At 60.0% G+C, this 13,710-nt stretch overlaps 1 protein-coding gene across 6 annotated transcripts in view; it reads right to left on the reverse strand.

The window, feature by feature from the left end:
- The window catches only part of PNPLA7 (patatin like domain 7, lysophospholipase), a 63,973-nt gene that overhangs the window by 2,066 nt on the left and 48,197 nt on the right, over positions 1–13,710 (reverse strand). For all 6 annotated transcript variants that reach the window (XM_080819248.1, XM_080819244.1, XM_080819247.1 and 3 more), the window contains exons 23-31: positions 11,925–11,988; positions 11,553–11,721; positions 10,313–10,495; positions 9,586–9,704; positions 3,331–3,487; positions 1,744–1,860; positions 1,562–1,631; positions 614–730; positions 24–172 (exon numbers count right to left, since the gene is read on the reverse strand). In XM_080819248.1, the coding sequence (XP_080675374.1) occupies positions 24–172; positions 614–730; positions 1,562–1,631; positions 1,744–1,860; positions 3,331–3,487; positions 9,586–9,704; positions 10,313–10,495; positions 11,553–11,721; positions 11,925–11,988 (1,145 nt within the window). The remainder of the gene's footprint in view (positions 1–23; positions 173–613; positions 731–1,561; positions 1,632–1,743; positions 1,861–3,330; positions 3,488–9,585; positions 9,705–10,312; positions 10,496–11,552; positions 11,722–11,924; positions 11,989–13,710) is intronic.

A 13,710-nucleotide genomic window follows, 5' to 3' on the forward strand; every position in this document is an offset into this window, starting at 1 on the left:
CCCGGGCAGAGCTCTGCCCCCACCTTGACTTTCGTGGCCAAGGGGTTCCAGCGTTTCCACAGCAGCCACCACCCAGACAGTGCGTCGCCGTAGTTGGTGAGGTCTGTCTCGTCCTGGCTGCCCACGTCAATGGCAATCACCACCTTCGCCCCCATAGACCTGGCCACATCCGCTGGGGAGGAGACAGCCGTGGTTACCGCCTGGGACAGGCCTGCAGAGCCCCAGAGGGGAGTAGGGCTGGGGGGCGGGGCAGAGCCTGCAGGGGCCAGAGGACTGGGGTCCAGTGTCCCTCCCGGACTAATGCACAGAACTATCCAACAGGTGACAGGTGTGCCCGAGGAGGGGACGCACCCACGGCAGCCCTGGCACTTCCTGGCTGTTAGTTCTGACTGTGGATGCAGATGGGCCATCATTGCTCTCAGCGCCTCTGCCTGGCCCTCGCTCCGGGTACGGCTGAGCTGCCAAACGGCCAAATGCTGGGAGCACACGACGGCCCAGTGTGCGCACAAGGGCTTGTGTCTGCACGCGTCTGTGCGCTTTCTCGGGCTCCAGGAGCACACGTGGAGGAAACTGTGTGCCTCCGGCTCCCCGGGAGGGTAGGCGGCCACGGTACCTGGGAGGTTGTTGATGTAACCCCCGTCCATCAGCAGGTGTCCGTCTCTGGGGTCGCAGAGGGGAGGCATGTAGCCTGACAGAGACATGCTGGCACGCACGTACCTCCACAGGGAGCCTGGGGGAGAGGGAGGGCGGAGGGCTTGCCACCAGGGCCTGCCAAGGGGATAGGAGGGGAGCTTTTCGCTGCCCACACCGGGTTCTTGCCCGAGACCCTTGGCCAAGAGCACTGACAGCGCGGGGTCCTGAAGTCTACACGTCTGACGTCCGGTGGACGGCACCAGGCCTGGACAGACAGACACACCTCCTGTTCTCCCTCCTCCCCCAGAGAGGCTCTCTCCGCGGAGGGAGAATGGAGAGGGCCAGAGGCCCAGGGGAGGCCCGGCCGGCTCTGCAGGCTCCCCACCTTGTGCCGTGTGTGCCAAAGCCTTCTGTGAGCCCCATGGTGCCACTCACCTCCAAGGAGACACACGCGCTCAGCTTACAAACCACCCTGCCCTAGAAAAGGGCCCGCAGCCGCCACCCACCTACTGGCCACCTCACGGTCCCCGGCCCAGCAGTCTCCCCGCAACTGCTGATTGGAGCCCACAAAACACACGCCCTCCATGTGCCCTCTGCCACCCCCCACCCCGCGTACAAGAGTGCCCTTTGCCTTGTCCGTCCCTGCTCTCAGTTCACACTGCTATCTCGCGTCCCACACGCTCTCGGCAGGATCCTCTCTGGGTCCAGACTTCCCTGAGCGGCCGCCTTCGGGTCATCTCGGCGCTTCCCCTGGCTCAGGCAGCTTCTAGGTTCTCTGCCTGCCCCCGCCCCCCCAAACCCCTGAGCAGCTCCTCAGCACCCCTGCCCCAACCCACGCTTCAGGGGTGGGGGCGGGGTGGGGGGAGGGGGCCTGGGCCCCCATGCATGTCTGAGCCCCTATCAGGGGACCCAAGGAGGAGGTGCTCACCATCCGTGTGGACCCTCATGGCAGAGGCTGTGATGTCCGTGGTGATGGTGAAGTAGGGGATCCACAGGTCCTGCAAGGGGACGGCACGACTCAGAAGGGCCATCCTCCCCCGCTGTCAGCCCTCGACCCTGCAGCCCCGGAGGCTCAAGGAGATGAGGGAGACCCCTGCTTGGGGGGGGTACCTCAATCTGCCGGTCCTTGAAGACGCTACAGATGCTGCTGTTAAAGCCGGCGCCCGAGAACATAGACGTGATCGGGTAGGTCAGGTCCAACACAGTCTTCACCATCGACGTCATATCCTGAGTGGGCAAGGCACACGTGACAGCCCCGCAGAGGGTGAGGGCTTCACCCCACCTTCTGGCACAGGCAGTGGATGATCCCACGGGGCCCCAGTCTGGGAAGGGAGCGGGGCCGGAGCACACACGTGTGCTCCCTGTGAGCACAGCAAGGGTGTCTGGGGAGGGGGCTAGCGCCAGGGCATGAGCAGCAGGGCCTGGGGGTCCGACAAGGACACCCGCGGACACCTGGCTCTCACTGCCTGCTCAGGGAGTTCCGGACGAAGCCCCGTCCAGGGCCGACGCCAACAGGTGAGTGTGTAAGAGAGCTCCCTGCTGGGGTCCCCAAGAGCGGTAAGTAGGACCCATCAAGGCTTCCCCTGGAGGGGGAGCTGCCCTGCCCCAGCGTGCTTGGGGCTGACCCTCACATTCCACCACCGCTGACCGCTACCACGGCAGACACCCCATCGGGGTCCAGGAAAGGGTGGCGCTGTTGAGGGCCCTGTCTGCCAAAACTCCCTAACCCTGTCTCTCTGGCGGGACTGAGGCCCATCCTTCCTCAATGAAGACGGGGGCCGCTTCGACCTGCAAGGAGCAGGACACGTGACTGGGCAGGCAGCCCTGGCCTTGCCCCAGAATGCGCGGGTTCAAGGCTGCCTCACTTCTTAAGGGTTGGGGATGGAGAGGAGAGATGTGACCTGCCGCTGGGTGGCCAGAGCCGAGGCGGAAACACCCAGAGCACAGGCCATGTGTGATGTGGGGCCCCAGCTGAGGGTGAGGTGCCCCCCAGTGTGCTCCCACGGAGATGAACAGAACGCAGACCCTGCCTTGGGACAAGCAGAGGGCACAAGTGTGCTGCTGCAGGGCAGGAACTCGGGACAGCGTGGCACCCCCAGGGTCGTCCGTGGTTAGCAAGGCCCTCACTCCTGAAGAAACCCCCGTCTAGCACCAGAGAGCCTGCAGAGCCTGGAGGCCCCCCCCCCACCTCCCTCATCGCGGCAGGAGGTCGAAGGCTCCCCCAGAAAGGCAGGGACAGAGGACAGCCTGGACGGGATCCAGCCCATCCGGCCTTGTAGAGCGGCTTCCCAGGGGGTCCCATGACCCAACACACACTGAGGACAAGGAGGGCAGCAGACCCAAAGATCCGCGGCCGTTCCCACAGCTGAAGCAGACCAGCAGAAGCAGGGAAGGGAAACGTCTGCCTGGCCTGTGACCAGACCCTCAGCTGAACGACAGGTAACATGAAACTCTCCTTTCAATGGTGCTGACCTCTCCATGTTGACCTCAGTCACCTTGATAAATGAAGAGCCAAGTCCCCAACACTGACGTCCTTTCTTGCTCTGTGCTCCCCGTTCCCCCACCACCCCATAAACCCCGCTCTGAGGCCAGAGCCCGCAGAGCCGCGAGCAGGAGCCCGAGTTCCCTGTGTCCTCCTGCCCCTGTGGCACTATGGGAACCTGGGGCTGAGCTCCAGGGAGGGCCGAGGCCCCTCACCTCAGCCCACTGCTTGGCCCGGATCCGTATCTGGCTGTAGTTCCGCTCCTCGGCGTACAGGGCGCCCATGAAGGCCCCGATGGACGTCCCTCCAACCATGTCCACGGGGATGCCACACTCCGTCAGGGCCCGGATGATGCCGACCTGGGCACAGCCTCTACACCCACCAGGAGCACAGAGCACGGAGGGCACCGTCACCGGGCACGGCACCATGCCGTGCGCCAGCAAAGGCGGCAGAAATGGTCTTCCCGGGCCACCCCCTCCTCCTCAGTGCCTGCCCCTTGCGTAAGTCACAGAAAATGGGCAGAGACACGGCCCCATGGACACTGCTGGGATGTGAAGCTGAACAGGCTCTGCACAGACTTGGGAGGATGCGAGACACCCAGAGGCCCCCCACAGGGGGCTCCTGATGAGGGTGGGGTGGACACGGACGAGCCCGTGCAGGAACAGGAAAGCCAGTGTGGGACCGAAGCCGCCGCCCTGAGCCTCCAACCACCATTCCTCTCTCCTCGGTGATGCCCACTGCAAGTCGCCCGTCACAGAGGAGATCAGGCCATGGGACCCCAGCCAGGAGGGGACGAGCAAGATGGGTGGGCCGCGAGGGAGCTGGGCAACAGAGACGCGGCACAGGCTCCAGAGAGCTGGGCCCAGCAAGCCCCGGGGCCCAAAGGGGTCTGTGTGCCTGACAGGTGGACGAGGGAGCGGAGGAGCACTGCCCGTGCGTTAGAGGGACGTGGCCTGGCTCAGAAAAGTACCACGTGGACGAACGCGAGTGCCTCCCACTGGTGAGAGAAGCCAGACACGGAAGGACGAGGGTCCCTCACTGGAGGGGCCTGGAGGGGTCACGCCCACACACACAGATGGCGGAGAACAGGGCTCAGTGCGGGAAGAAGAACATCCTGGGGATGAACAGTACTGCTCGCACGACCTCCCGGATGAACTTCATGCCACTGGATTTCACAGTCAAAAATATTTAAGATGGTAAATTTTATGGGATGCATATTTTAACACTATTAAAAATAATATTTAAGGGGCGCCTGGGTGGCTCAGTGGGTTAAAGCGTCTGCCTTCAGCTCAGGTCATGATCCCAGGGTCCTGGAATCGAGCCCTGCATCGGGCTCTCTGCTTCCTCCTCTCTCTCTGCCTGTCTCTTTGCCTGCTTGTGATCTCTCTCTGTCAAATGGATAAATAAAATCTTTAAAAAATAAAAAATAAGAATATTTAATATCACCACAAAAAAATTGAACACTCCGGTATAAGCCTAAAAAAATTTTCCAGAAATTAAAGACAAGATTGATAATTTGGCATAGAACCGAAAAACTGTAAGACAAGGCCAAACAGCAACTTTAGAAGTGGAGAGAAGGTGCTCGCTTCGGCAGCACATATACTAAAAATAGAAGTGGAGAGAAGGGGTGAAGCCTGGGGGGCTCAGTGGTTAAGCGTCCGCCTTTGATTTGGGTCAGGATCCCAGGGTCCTGGGATTGAGTCTCGCATTGGGCTCCCTGCTCTGCGGGGAGTCTGCCTCTCCCTCTCCCACTGCCCCTGCTTGTGTTCCTGCTCTCGCTGTCTCTCTCTCTCTCATAAATAAAAATGAGATCTTAAAAAAAAGAAGTGGAGATCCAGCGTCTGATGTGAAGAACGCAACCGGTGGGTCGGGCAGTGGGCCAGGCACACCGACGAGAGCCCCCCCACAGACGCGGCAGAAGAAGATGCTCACTGAGTCACAGGACACCCCGGGATGGCGACCATGGAGACCGCTCCCCAGAACAGACGTCCAAGCGCCTAGAGTTCGCATGGGATCCATCCGGCAGAGGAGCCCAGAAAGAGAAGAAAGGGGTGGGGCAGAAGCAGTATCTGCAGGGACAGACGGTGGTCTGGACAGAACTGACCATCAGCTTCAAGGCTCCAGTGAAAGGAGCACCACGAACTCCAAGCATGAATCAAAAGAAAACCGTTGCTCGTTGCTGGAAACCCGAGACAGAAAGAAAGTTCCAGCAGCAAGCAGCCCAGGAACAGAAGGCTGTCCCCACGGGTGTGGTGCAGGAGGACTGGGCTCTCTGTCCTCTGAGGTCACAACACAACATCCACAAGCCACCACTTCGCACGAGAACAACGGTTTAAACCAAGTCAAATTATGGAAATAATACAGAGAAGAGCAGAAATTAAGGAACCAGGAAACAAACACACGGCGGAAGGGGCCTGCTCGGGGGGAGGCTGTCGGGGGCGAGAAAGCGCACATCTGCACAGACGCCCCAGTTAGCGCAGTGAGAAGCAGGTGTGAGTCTCACGAGGTGGGAGGAGATGAAAAGGACACGTTCGTAGAACAGCATCACTTGCCAAATCTGACACGAGAAAATCTGAATCGTACTATAACCGTCAACATAACTGAGCCTTTGATTTTTAAATGTTCACAAAGAAAATCGTATGTCCAGATGGTTTTACTAGTGAACGCTACTGAACATGTAAGGAAGAGTAACACAGATCTTATATAAAAATTTCAGAAAATAGGAAAAGAAGAAGCACTTCCCAACTCAATTCTGAAGCCAGCAAACAAACCCACACATGTCTCAAGAAAGGACAAGCGCACCCAGATTCACAGGGAGGCCAGCAGGGTTTAAAGAGGACGGCACATCGTGGGCAAGTGAGTCTCTCCCCAGAATAAAGTGTTAGTTTCTGTTTAAACATCAGTGTAATTCAGCACTTTAACAGACACCCAAAGCACCCCTTCACGCCGCACCCTCCGCAAGAGGCTAAGGATGGGCACTTGCTCCGTCCGACACCCAGCCTGCGGCAAGACCACACTCGAGACAGAAGCCAGCGCTTTCCCTCCCCCGGCAACAAGGCAGGAAGAAGAAGAAACAAAAGACATAAACATATTTCAGAAAGAAAGAGAAAAACTGCCTTGATTCTCAAAAGATATAACTTGTATACAGGAAATGTAAAAAAAAAAAAAAAAGCCTATAACAAAGTCACTAGAATTCGTGAATTTAGCAAGGCTGTAAGATGCGGCTGCGAGGTACACACACCCACTGTGTGCTTCTGTGCGCTGGTGACGACACCGTGAGCCTGAAATTCAAAGTATGACATTTACCACGGGAAAAAGTAGCCCGTAAGACGCTTAGCTGTGTGTGCCAGCACCTGAGCAGACAAAGACAATTTTGAAAAAAACAAAAAACAAAACGGAAGGACGTGCAGGGCCTGAAGTCAAGGTTTACCACAAGGCTGTCGAGACAGTGTGGGGCGTCCTAAAACACACACACGACAGAGCCATGCGGGTGACACGGTGACCTCAGGGGCCGGGAGGCCTTCACCGGAGCGGCTACAAAACAGCTTCGGCCGCCACGAGGCCACGGCAGGTGGGCCACAGACCCGTACAAGCCGGACGCACGGAGCTCCCGGAGGAGGACAGCAAGCCTCTGTGACCTTGGGACAGGCAAGGGCACTCAGAACACCAGAAGCAATCACCGTAAAAATGGAAAACCACACTTCAGCGAAACTAAACACTGGGCTCGCTCCGGCAGCTCATATACATCGACATTAAAACCCGTTCATCGAAGAGACACCACTGAGAAAACGAGAAGTCGAAGACTGAGAGACAAAGTTAACAGAGTTCAGACTCCATGAACGAGTCCCCTGAATCAGTAACAAAGACAGGCCACCAGGGAGATACGCGCGAGGGAGGCAAACGCTACGAAACAAAACAAGGGACAGGAAGGGCCACAGCAAGCACATGACCTCGTTAGTCCCCAGGAAGAGCCCCCCCCAGCGTGTGCACTGCAACAGTTCGAAGTCCTGATAACACCGAGGGCCGGCAAAGTGCGGGAGCGTGGACGCCGGACGCCGCTGGTGGGGGCGCGGAGCGTACGCTGAGCCCCGCAAGCAGGAGAGGCGAGAGCGGTGCCTGCGGGAAGATTTCGGCAAGAAGTCACAGCCGTTCCCCCTCAATCCCTCAGGTGACCACGGCCAGGACCGGGGTGAGCAGTGTGGCAGACGGTGCACCGCGATCAGCAGGACCACTGATGTGGCCTTGCGCTCCGAGGGCTGAGCGAGCAAAGCCACACGCGAGCCTGCACGGAGCAGGGAAGTGAGGCCAGTGAGATGCCCGCGTGAGTATCCTCGGAGCGAGTCAGCACTGCACTTGAGGGACAGAGAAGACACCACGGAAGAGCACTCAGACATGAGAAATGGTTTTTGAAGGTTTTCAAAAAAATATTTTATTTATTTGATAGAGAAAGCGCATGCACAAGCAGAGGGGAGCGGCAGGCAGAGGGAGAAGGAGACGCCCTGCCGAGCAGGGAGCCCCATGTGGGACTCGATCCTGGGACTCCAGGATCACGACCTGAGCTGAAGACAGACGCTTAACCAACTGGGCCACCCAGGTGCTCCAGGGATTAGAAATATTTTAGCAGAAGACCTATTTGAGAAAAATCACCTGGAAAGCAGAACAAAAAGACAGATGGAAAACAAGGGAGATGAAAGCCAGGAGGGCTGGGGGCCCATCTCAGACGCCTGACCGAGCGCCAGAAGCGCCAGAACAGAGGACAGAGCCCAGGTGGGCGAACACACGGAACATTCCTCGGGGCCAAAGGTCATGATTTCCAAATGTGGAAGGGCCCCTGAGCCCAGCCAGGGTAGTGGATGGATGGACCGCTCCCAAGGCACATGGCCAAGTCCCAGCAGGGACACTGGGAGCTCCAAGGGCAATGGCGGCACCTGTAGAAATTCTCAGGGAAAATTACTTCCAGCTTGGATTCCAGACCCAAATCATCCCGGAAGACATTTTCGGCTATGCAGCCTTTTAAAACTTTTCCTCCTTCTCTTGAGGAAATGTGAAGAGCGGGAACGCCACCCAAATCAGGAACGTGTCAGGAAAGGGGGAGCCGTGGAACTGAGAAAATAAGCCGAACGCGGGAGGGACAAAGGCAGGTGTCCCACGATGACAGCGAAGGGAAACTCCAAGACCGTGTCCCATCAGCCAGACTGGAAAGCAACCAGCAGAGCCCAGAGGTGGTGGGAGGCCTGGGCGGGGTGTGGTTCCCACACATGGTGAAGCAGAAGCCGTCCAGGATGGTGGCGAGCGCACTGACAGGCGGTGGGTGCTCCGGGGGCGGCCTGGGCAGCCATCCGTGACACCCAGCCCACAGCAGCTACGAGGAAGGACAGACAGCCCCACCTGTGCAAGGACGCATGCCACGTCGTCAGACTAAGAGACACAGGGACAACCAGCGGGACCAGTGTGGGAACCATACTGGGACTGGGAGTGGTGAGCAGGGAGAGGGACGGACAGACAGAGGACAGAGGACAAAGGACAGACGGACGGGCAGACAGATAAGCGAGCCGTGATAGGTAGATGGACAGCAGGTGATCGGTAGATGATGGATGGACAGAAAAACTGAAAAAACCCAAACACACAGAATAGGAATGCAGATGAGCGAGAGCCAACGCCACGCTGCGGGTCACAGTCTCGGGAATGCCTCCGGACGCGCCGTCAGGGCTAGGCGGGCAGAGGACTGCCTCAGGGAACGGCCACAGGGCTTTTAAACTAAGTATTACTTTGACTAAACTAAATTTCCATTAAACGTGCACCCCGCAGCCCAGCGCTCAGGCCGGGTGCCCCTTGCTCTCCCCACCCCCTCCGAGGGGCAAGGGCCCAGCACGGGTGTGGCAGGCGCTGCTCTGCCCTTCCGTGAGCATCTCGTTCGCCAGCAGAAGGCCTGGGCCTCACTGCACCTCCTGACGGCGGCCCCGGATCCACAGCTGCTCCAGGTGCGGATCCCTCTTGAAGCTCAGGGGAAAGGCGGCGAGGGCCAGAGTGACAAACAGGGGCATCGGTCACTTGAGGAACTCATCAGCCCACAGAACTCGGGGACGCCGCGCTAGGTTGGCGAGCAGATGAAGCCAGCGCGCTATAAAGCGTGTATTGAAACGGAAAGACACTCACCCGGGGCCCAGCGGAAAGACTGGCAAACGGTGAGAACAGAGTTTTCAGGGGAGGCACGGATGGCTAACAGACAAGCAGACATTCCAGCAAAGACTGTTAGAACAAGACAGGAATCTTCTACTGTACTGGCAACCGGGAAAAGCTGGGAGAGCCTGCGGGAAGCACTGCTTGGCAAGGCGGAGCCAGGCGCGGAGACGTGCCTGCTCGTGCGGGGGGCTGACCTGCGGGGCCTGTGGCCAGGACGAGCTCAGCGCCCTCCTCATCAGCATGCACACGCGCGCGCGCACACACAGCAGCTGCACGTGGGGACTCACCTTGCCCCCCCGCCCCCAAGCACCAAGGCAATGGCGTTGCCGGTCAGCACCCGAGCCAGGCGGGAGAAGTCCGAGTGCCGGTCTGGGGGCCTCTGGAGGACTCGCTGGTACATTTCCACCTGAGAGAGGGGCCAGGGGCCAGGGAGGGCTGGGCCAAGTCCCACACGCTGTGGCCTGACCAGGGTGGTTTCCTCTATTCCAGACCCAAAGCCCTTTCCAGGGCCCAGCAGGAGACCACCGAGCGCCCCTCACCCCGAGTCCCCCAAATGGAGGCTGCGCTGGGCAAGGGCTATGAGGACACCGTCCACTGAGCCGTGGGGCCAGGCAAGTTGTGGCATGTGGGCAGCCTCTGGGGCGCCCAGGCCCCAAGCCCCCAGGGCTGAGGAGGCTCTCCTCCCGCCCCTTGGCGGGCTCCGGTGACCTCCCCCCTGCCTTCCTGTGGAGGTACGTGCGTGCCAGCATGCCTCCCCTCTGCGGCCCCGGAGACAGACGCCTGCTGCCGGACGGGGCCACGTCCCTCTCCCTGGTACAGGCCCCAGAAGTCAAGCTCAGGAAAACGTGAGCTCACAGAGAGGCAAGCCAGCCTCATAGTGGCCCGGGGAGCTCAGACTACAGGGACCCAAAGAGGGAGCGTGTAGGACCGCACCCCTCCGTCACAGAGCAAGTCAGGGAGGCTGCCCTGGAGGCCAGGAGTTCCCGGGGGGCCAGCCCACCGCCCAGACCTCACCAGCTTGGGCAGGCTTCTCCTGGAGAAGACGCGGCGAGGGCAGCAGAGGTGCAGGTGGCCGGAGCACCAGCTACGCATGTTCAGCCACTCGACGGTACGCGAGGGTGCCGGCCCGTCCTCCCGGTGCAGCAGGACCAGCTGCTTCTGGGCACGCACGGCCGTGCTCTCCAGCATCCGCTCCAGCTGCGGGACAGCACAGCCTGAGGGCTCGGGCAGGACGCAGCTGACCGCCAGAGGTGGGCAGTCACGGAGGCCCCCACTCCAGCCCCTGCCCGATGGACCCGCCCCCATAGGCAGGAGGGTCCCGGCAGGTGGCAGCCCGGTCCTGGGAGCCAGCTCGGCTGTGCGGTGCTCTGCCCTTTGGCGGTCAAAGCTGTGACCCAGGGGTCTGCCTGGCCACGTGACTGCTTCATGCTGGGCTGGGTGAGAGTGGCCAGGAGGGGAGGGCCTCCTCCCTGTCTGTGGCTCTCACGGCACCTCGTGGGCACACACTGTGACCTTCTCAGTGAAGGTCACTACCTGCAGGCACGCTCCCTTGCGGCTCTGCCCGCAGAAGAGGAACCTGCTTCAGAGTCGGGCAATTTTAGCTGCCCCGGGGTCAGAGAGGAAGGAGCCGGGGAGCGCAGTGTGCACGGAAGGAGCCGACACCCCGCAGCCTTGAAGCTGGAGACAAAGTGGGCCGGCGATGTCGCCTCACAGCGGAGAACAGACAGATGGCGGGTGCTCACACAGAGGAGACTCAACAGTCATAAAAATGAGGGAAACGATATGGATAAAGCTTAAACCCCTAAGTGTTGAGAAAAAAGGACCCTTCAAAGTGATATAAAATAGGACAGGATTTTTATCAAATTTAGACCTGAAAACCAGCGCTGAACACATTCATAGTGGAACAGGAAAGGCTCCACTTCACAAGAGGCCCCCCGGGGGCCACTTCAGAGCAGATGCCCTGCTTTGTGCTAAAACCACCAGAGGTCAATGCAGCAAGATGTTTCCAAAACATGCAGGCCAGAGCTGCGGGTGTCGGCTTTTATGATGTCTCTTCCTGAGTTCTTGAAATATTTCATTCAAAGGAAAAGACAGAGAAACAGAGGGGTGTGAAGAGCAGCGGGCCAGGGCCAGGACCTGCCCAGTCGGCAGCCCTGCCTCGCGGGGGGCACTGCCGGCCGCTCCCCGAGGCCCCGCCCCCGAGGCCCCGCCCCGAGGCCCCGCCCCGAGGCCCCGCCCCCGCCCTCCGGCGCACCTCGCCCACTGAGGGCTCCTGCTCGCCCAGGCCCACGATGAGGATGCAGTCAGCCTGCCGGATGCAGCGCTGGGTCCACGGTGTGAGCGTGCTGTCCGCCTGGTACAGCACGATCCGGTGGATGTCCTCCTGCTGCCCCAGCCAGCTGGACAGCCGGTACTCATGGACACTGGAAGACACACGTGGAGGGACACCAATGCCAGAGCACAGACGGGGTGAGCAGGCCCCGGTGTAGCAGACGGGGCAGGAGGGCCCACAGACTCCAGGGGGTCAGGGGAACGCAGACGGCGGGGTGCGCGTGGACGGTGCAGCTCAAGGCTGTGCTTGGACCCCCAGGGAGCCGGAAGCTGTCCCACACAAGGGCTGGCGCACCTGTCCAGGGCAGCAGAGCCGAGGCGTTGTTTTACATTGTCACTGGCCAGCAGCAGGACGGGGCCTGAAAACACAAACCCAAACTACAGAAAACTGCCCTGGCAGCCCACCTCCCGGGACCAGCAGCCCCAGGGCCTCCAGACGGGGCTCTCTGACCCCCAGTCTCCTGGCTACACAGAAAGCATTCAGATCTTTGCAACACTGAGACTGTGTGTGTGCTGGGGGCCCAAACCCCGGTGAGCAGGGCTGGCTGGATCCAACATGTGTACTGGCGTATTCAGCCATGTGGAGATGCACATCTTTTCACATCCCCTGTGTCTGATGATGCCTACAGGGACACAGGTGCCGGGGCCTGCCCAGCCAGGAGCACCAGCACCAGAATCGGCAGACAGGTCCCCAGGGGCGCACCCACAACCCTGGGCTGGAGAGGACCCAGAAGTCCTGAGGGCCTCCTTCTTACCCCCACACTTGTACAGAGCTCTCCAAGAGCTTCAGTTAAAAGTGGAGACATGAGGGGGCGCCTGGGTGGCTCAGTGGGCTAAGCCTCTGCCTTCGGCTCAGGTCACGGTCCCAGGGTCCTGGGATCGGGCCCCGCGTCGGGCTCTCTACTCGGCGGGGAGCCTGCTTCCTCCCTTCTCTCTCTCTGCCTGCCTCTCTGCCTACCTGTGATCTGTCTGTCAAATAAATAAATAAAATCTTAAAAAAAAAAAAAGTGGAGACATGAGAAATCATTGCCTTGTATTGTAACTGGCAGCATCTGCTTTCCTAGAGGCACACAGAATAGGGGTGTGTATCTGGTCCAACCGGTGCACACGCACAGGTGCCTCAGACTTAAGTAGCAGGGAAGCCACTCCCCCCACGGACTGCGGTGAGGGGGCTCGTCCTGCTGGGGCCTGCACTCCTGGCTACAAGCTCGGTTGGTCATTGGCAGGGCTCCTACAGAGGGAGGGAGACCTCTTAGGGCTGGGCTGCCTCATGGGCCCTGCTGGACACCACAGTGATGTGTCTTGCCCACCTCTCTGGGACGTCATATGGGATGCGATGGGACTGGCAGGCTGTGTCTAGCTGCAGGAACACCAGGGAGCCCAGCCCTGAGGCCCTCCAGGGACCCCAGGCTGGGCTCTCCCTGCCCACTGGCGTGTGTCTCCCGTGTAGACACCCCTGCCTAGACTCAGGGGGGCCCTGAGGGACCCCTTAGGGAAGTGTGGAGCCAGCAAAGGTGGGCTGCAGCTCCTGTGGTGACCAGCCCTGTCCCTAGCAGGGCTCTGCTGAAGGCCAGGTGGCAGGCAGGACCAGGGCAGGGAGGAGAAACAAGACGGCTCCCCCACACTTGCGTCTGTGGCTCCGTGGGGCACAGCCGAAGTGGCCTCTGGCCGGGATGCTGCTCCAGCCTGCTCTGGCCTGGCTGCCTGGCTGCCTCCTTCCCAAATACCGGAAGCTGAGGAAACGGACCACCACCTCCAAGGGCTGCGAGAGGATGGCTTGATATCAGCCTAGAACCTTCCTCCACGAGGGAAAGCAACCTACATAAGCACGGGGACTGGGCTTTCGGCAAATGCGTCAGCACAGCAGTGGGCCAAGTTCAGTCTCTCGAAGGGCGGGTCTGAGTCACTGAACATCACTGCGGACAAAGTGAATCTTGAGTCCTACCTCCCATCATCCCCAGAAGCCATCCCCAGTGGACCGTAAACTGAACGGGAACGGCAACACTGGAGAGTTTAGAAGAACATCCTCATGCTTGGGGCGGCGCGCGGTTCCTTCAGGAAAACGCGAAAGCAGTGATGAT

Source organism: Martes martes, assembly GCF_963455335.1.
Source record: "Martes martes genome assembly, chromosome: 12".
NCBI classification, from domain to species: domain Eukaryota; kingdom Metazoa; phylum Chordata; class Mammalia; order Carnivora; family Mustelidae; genus Martes; species Martes martes.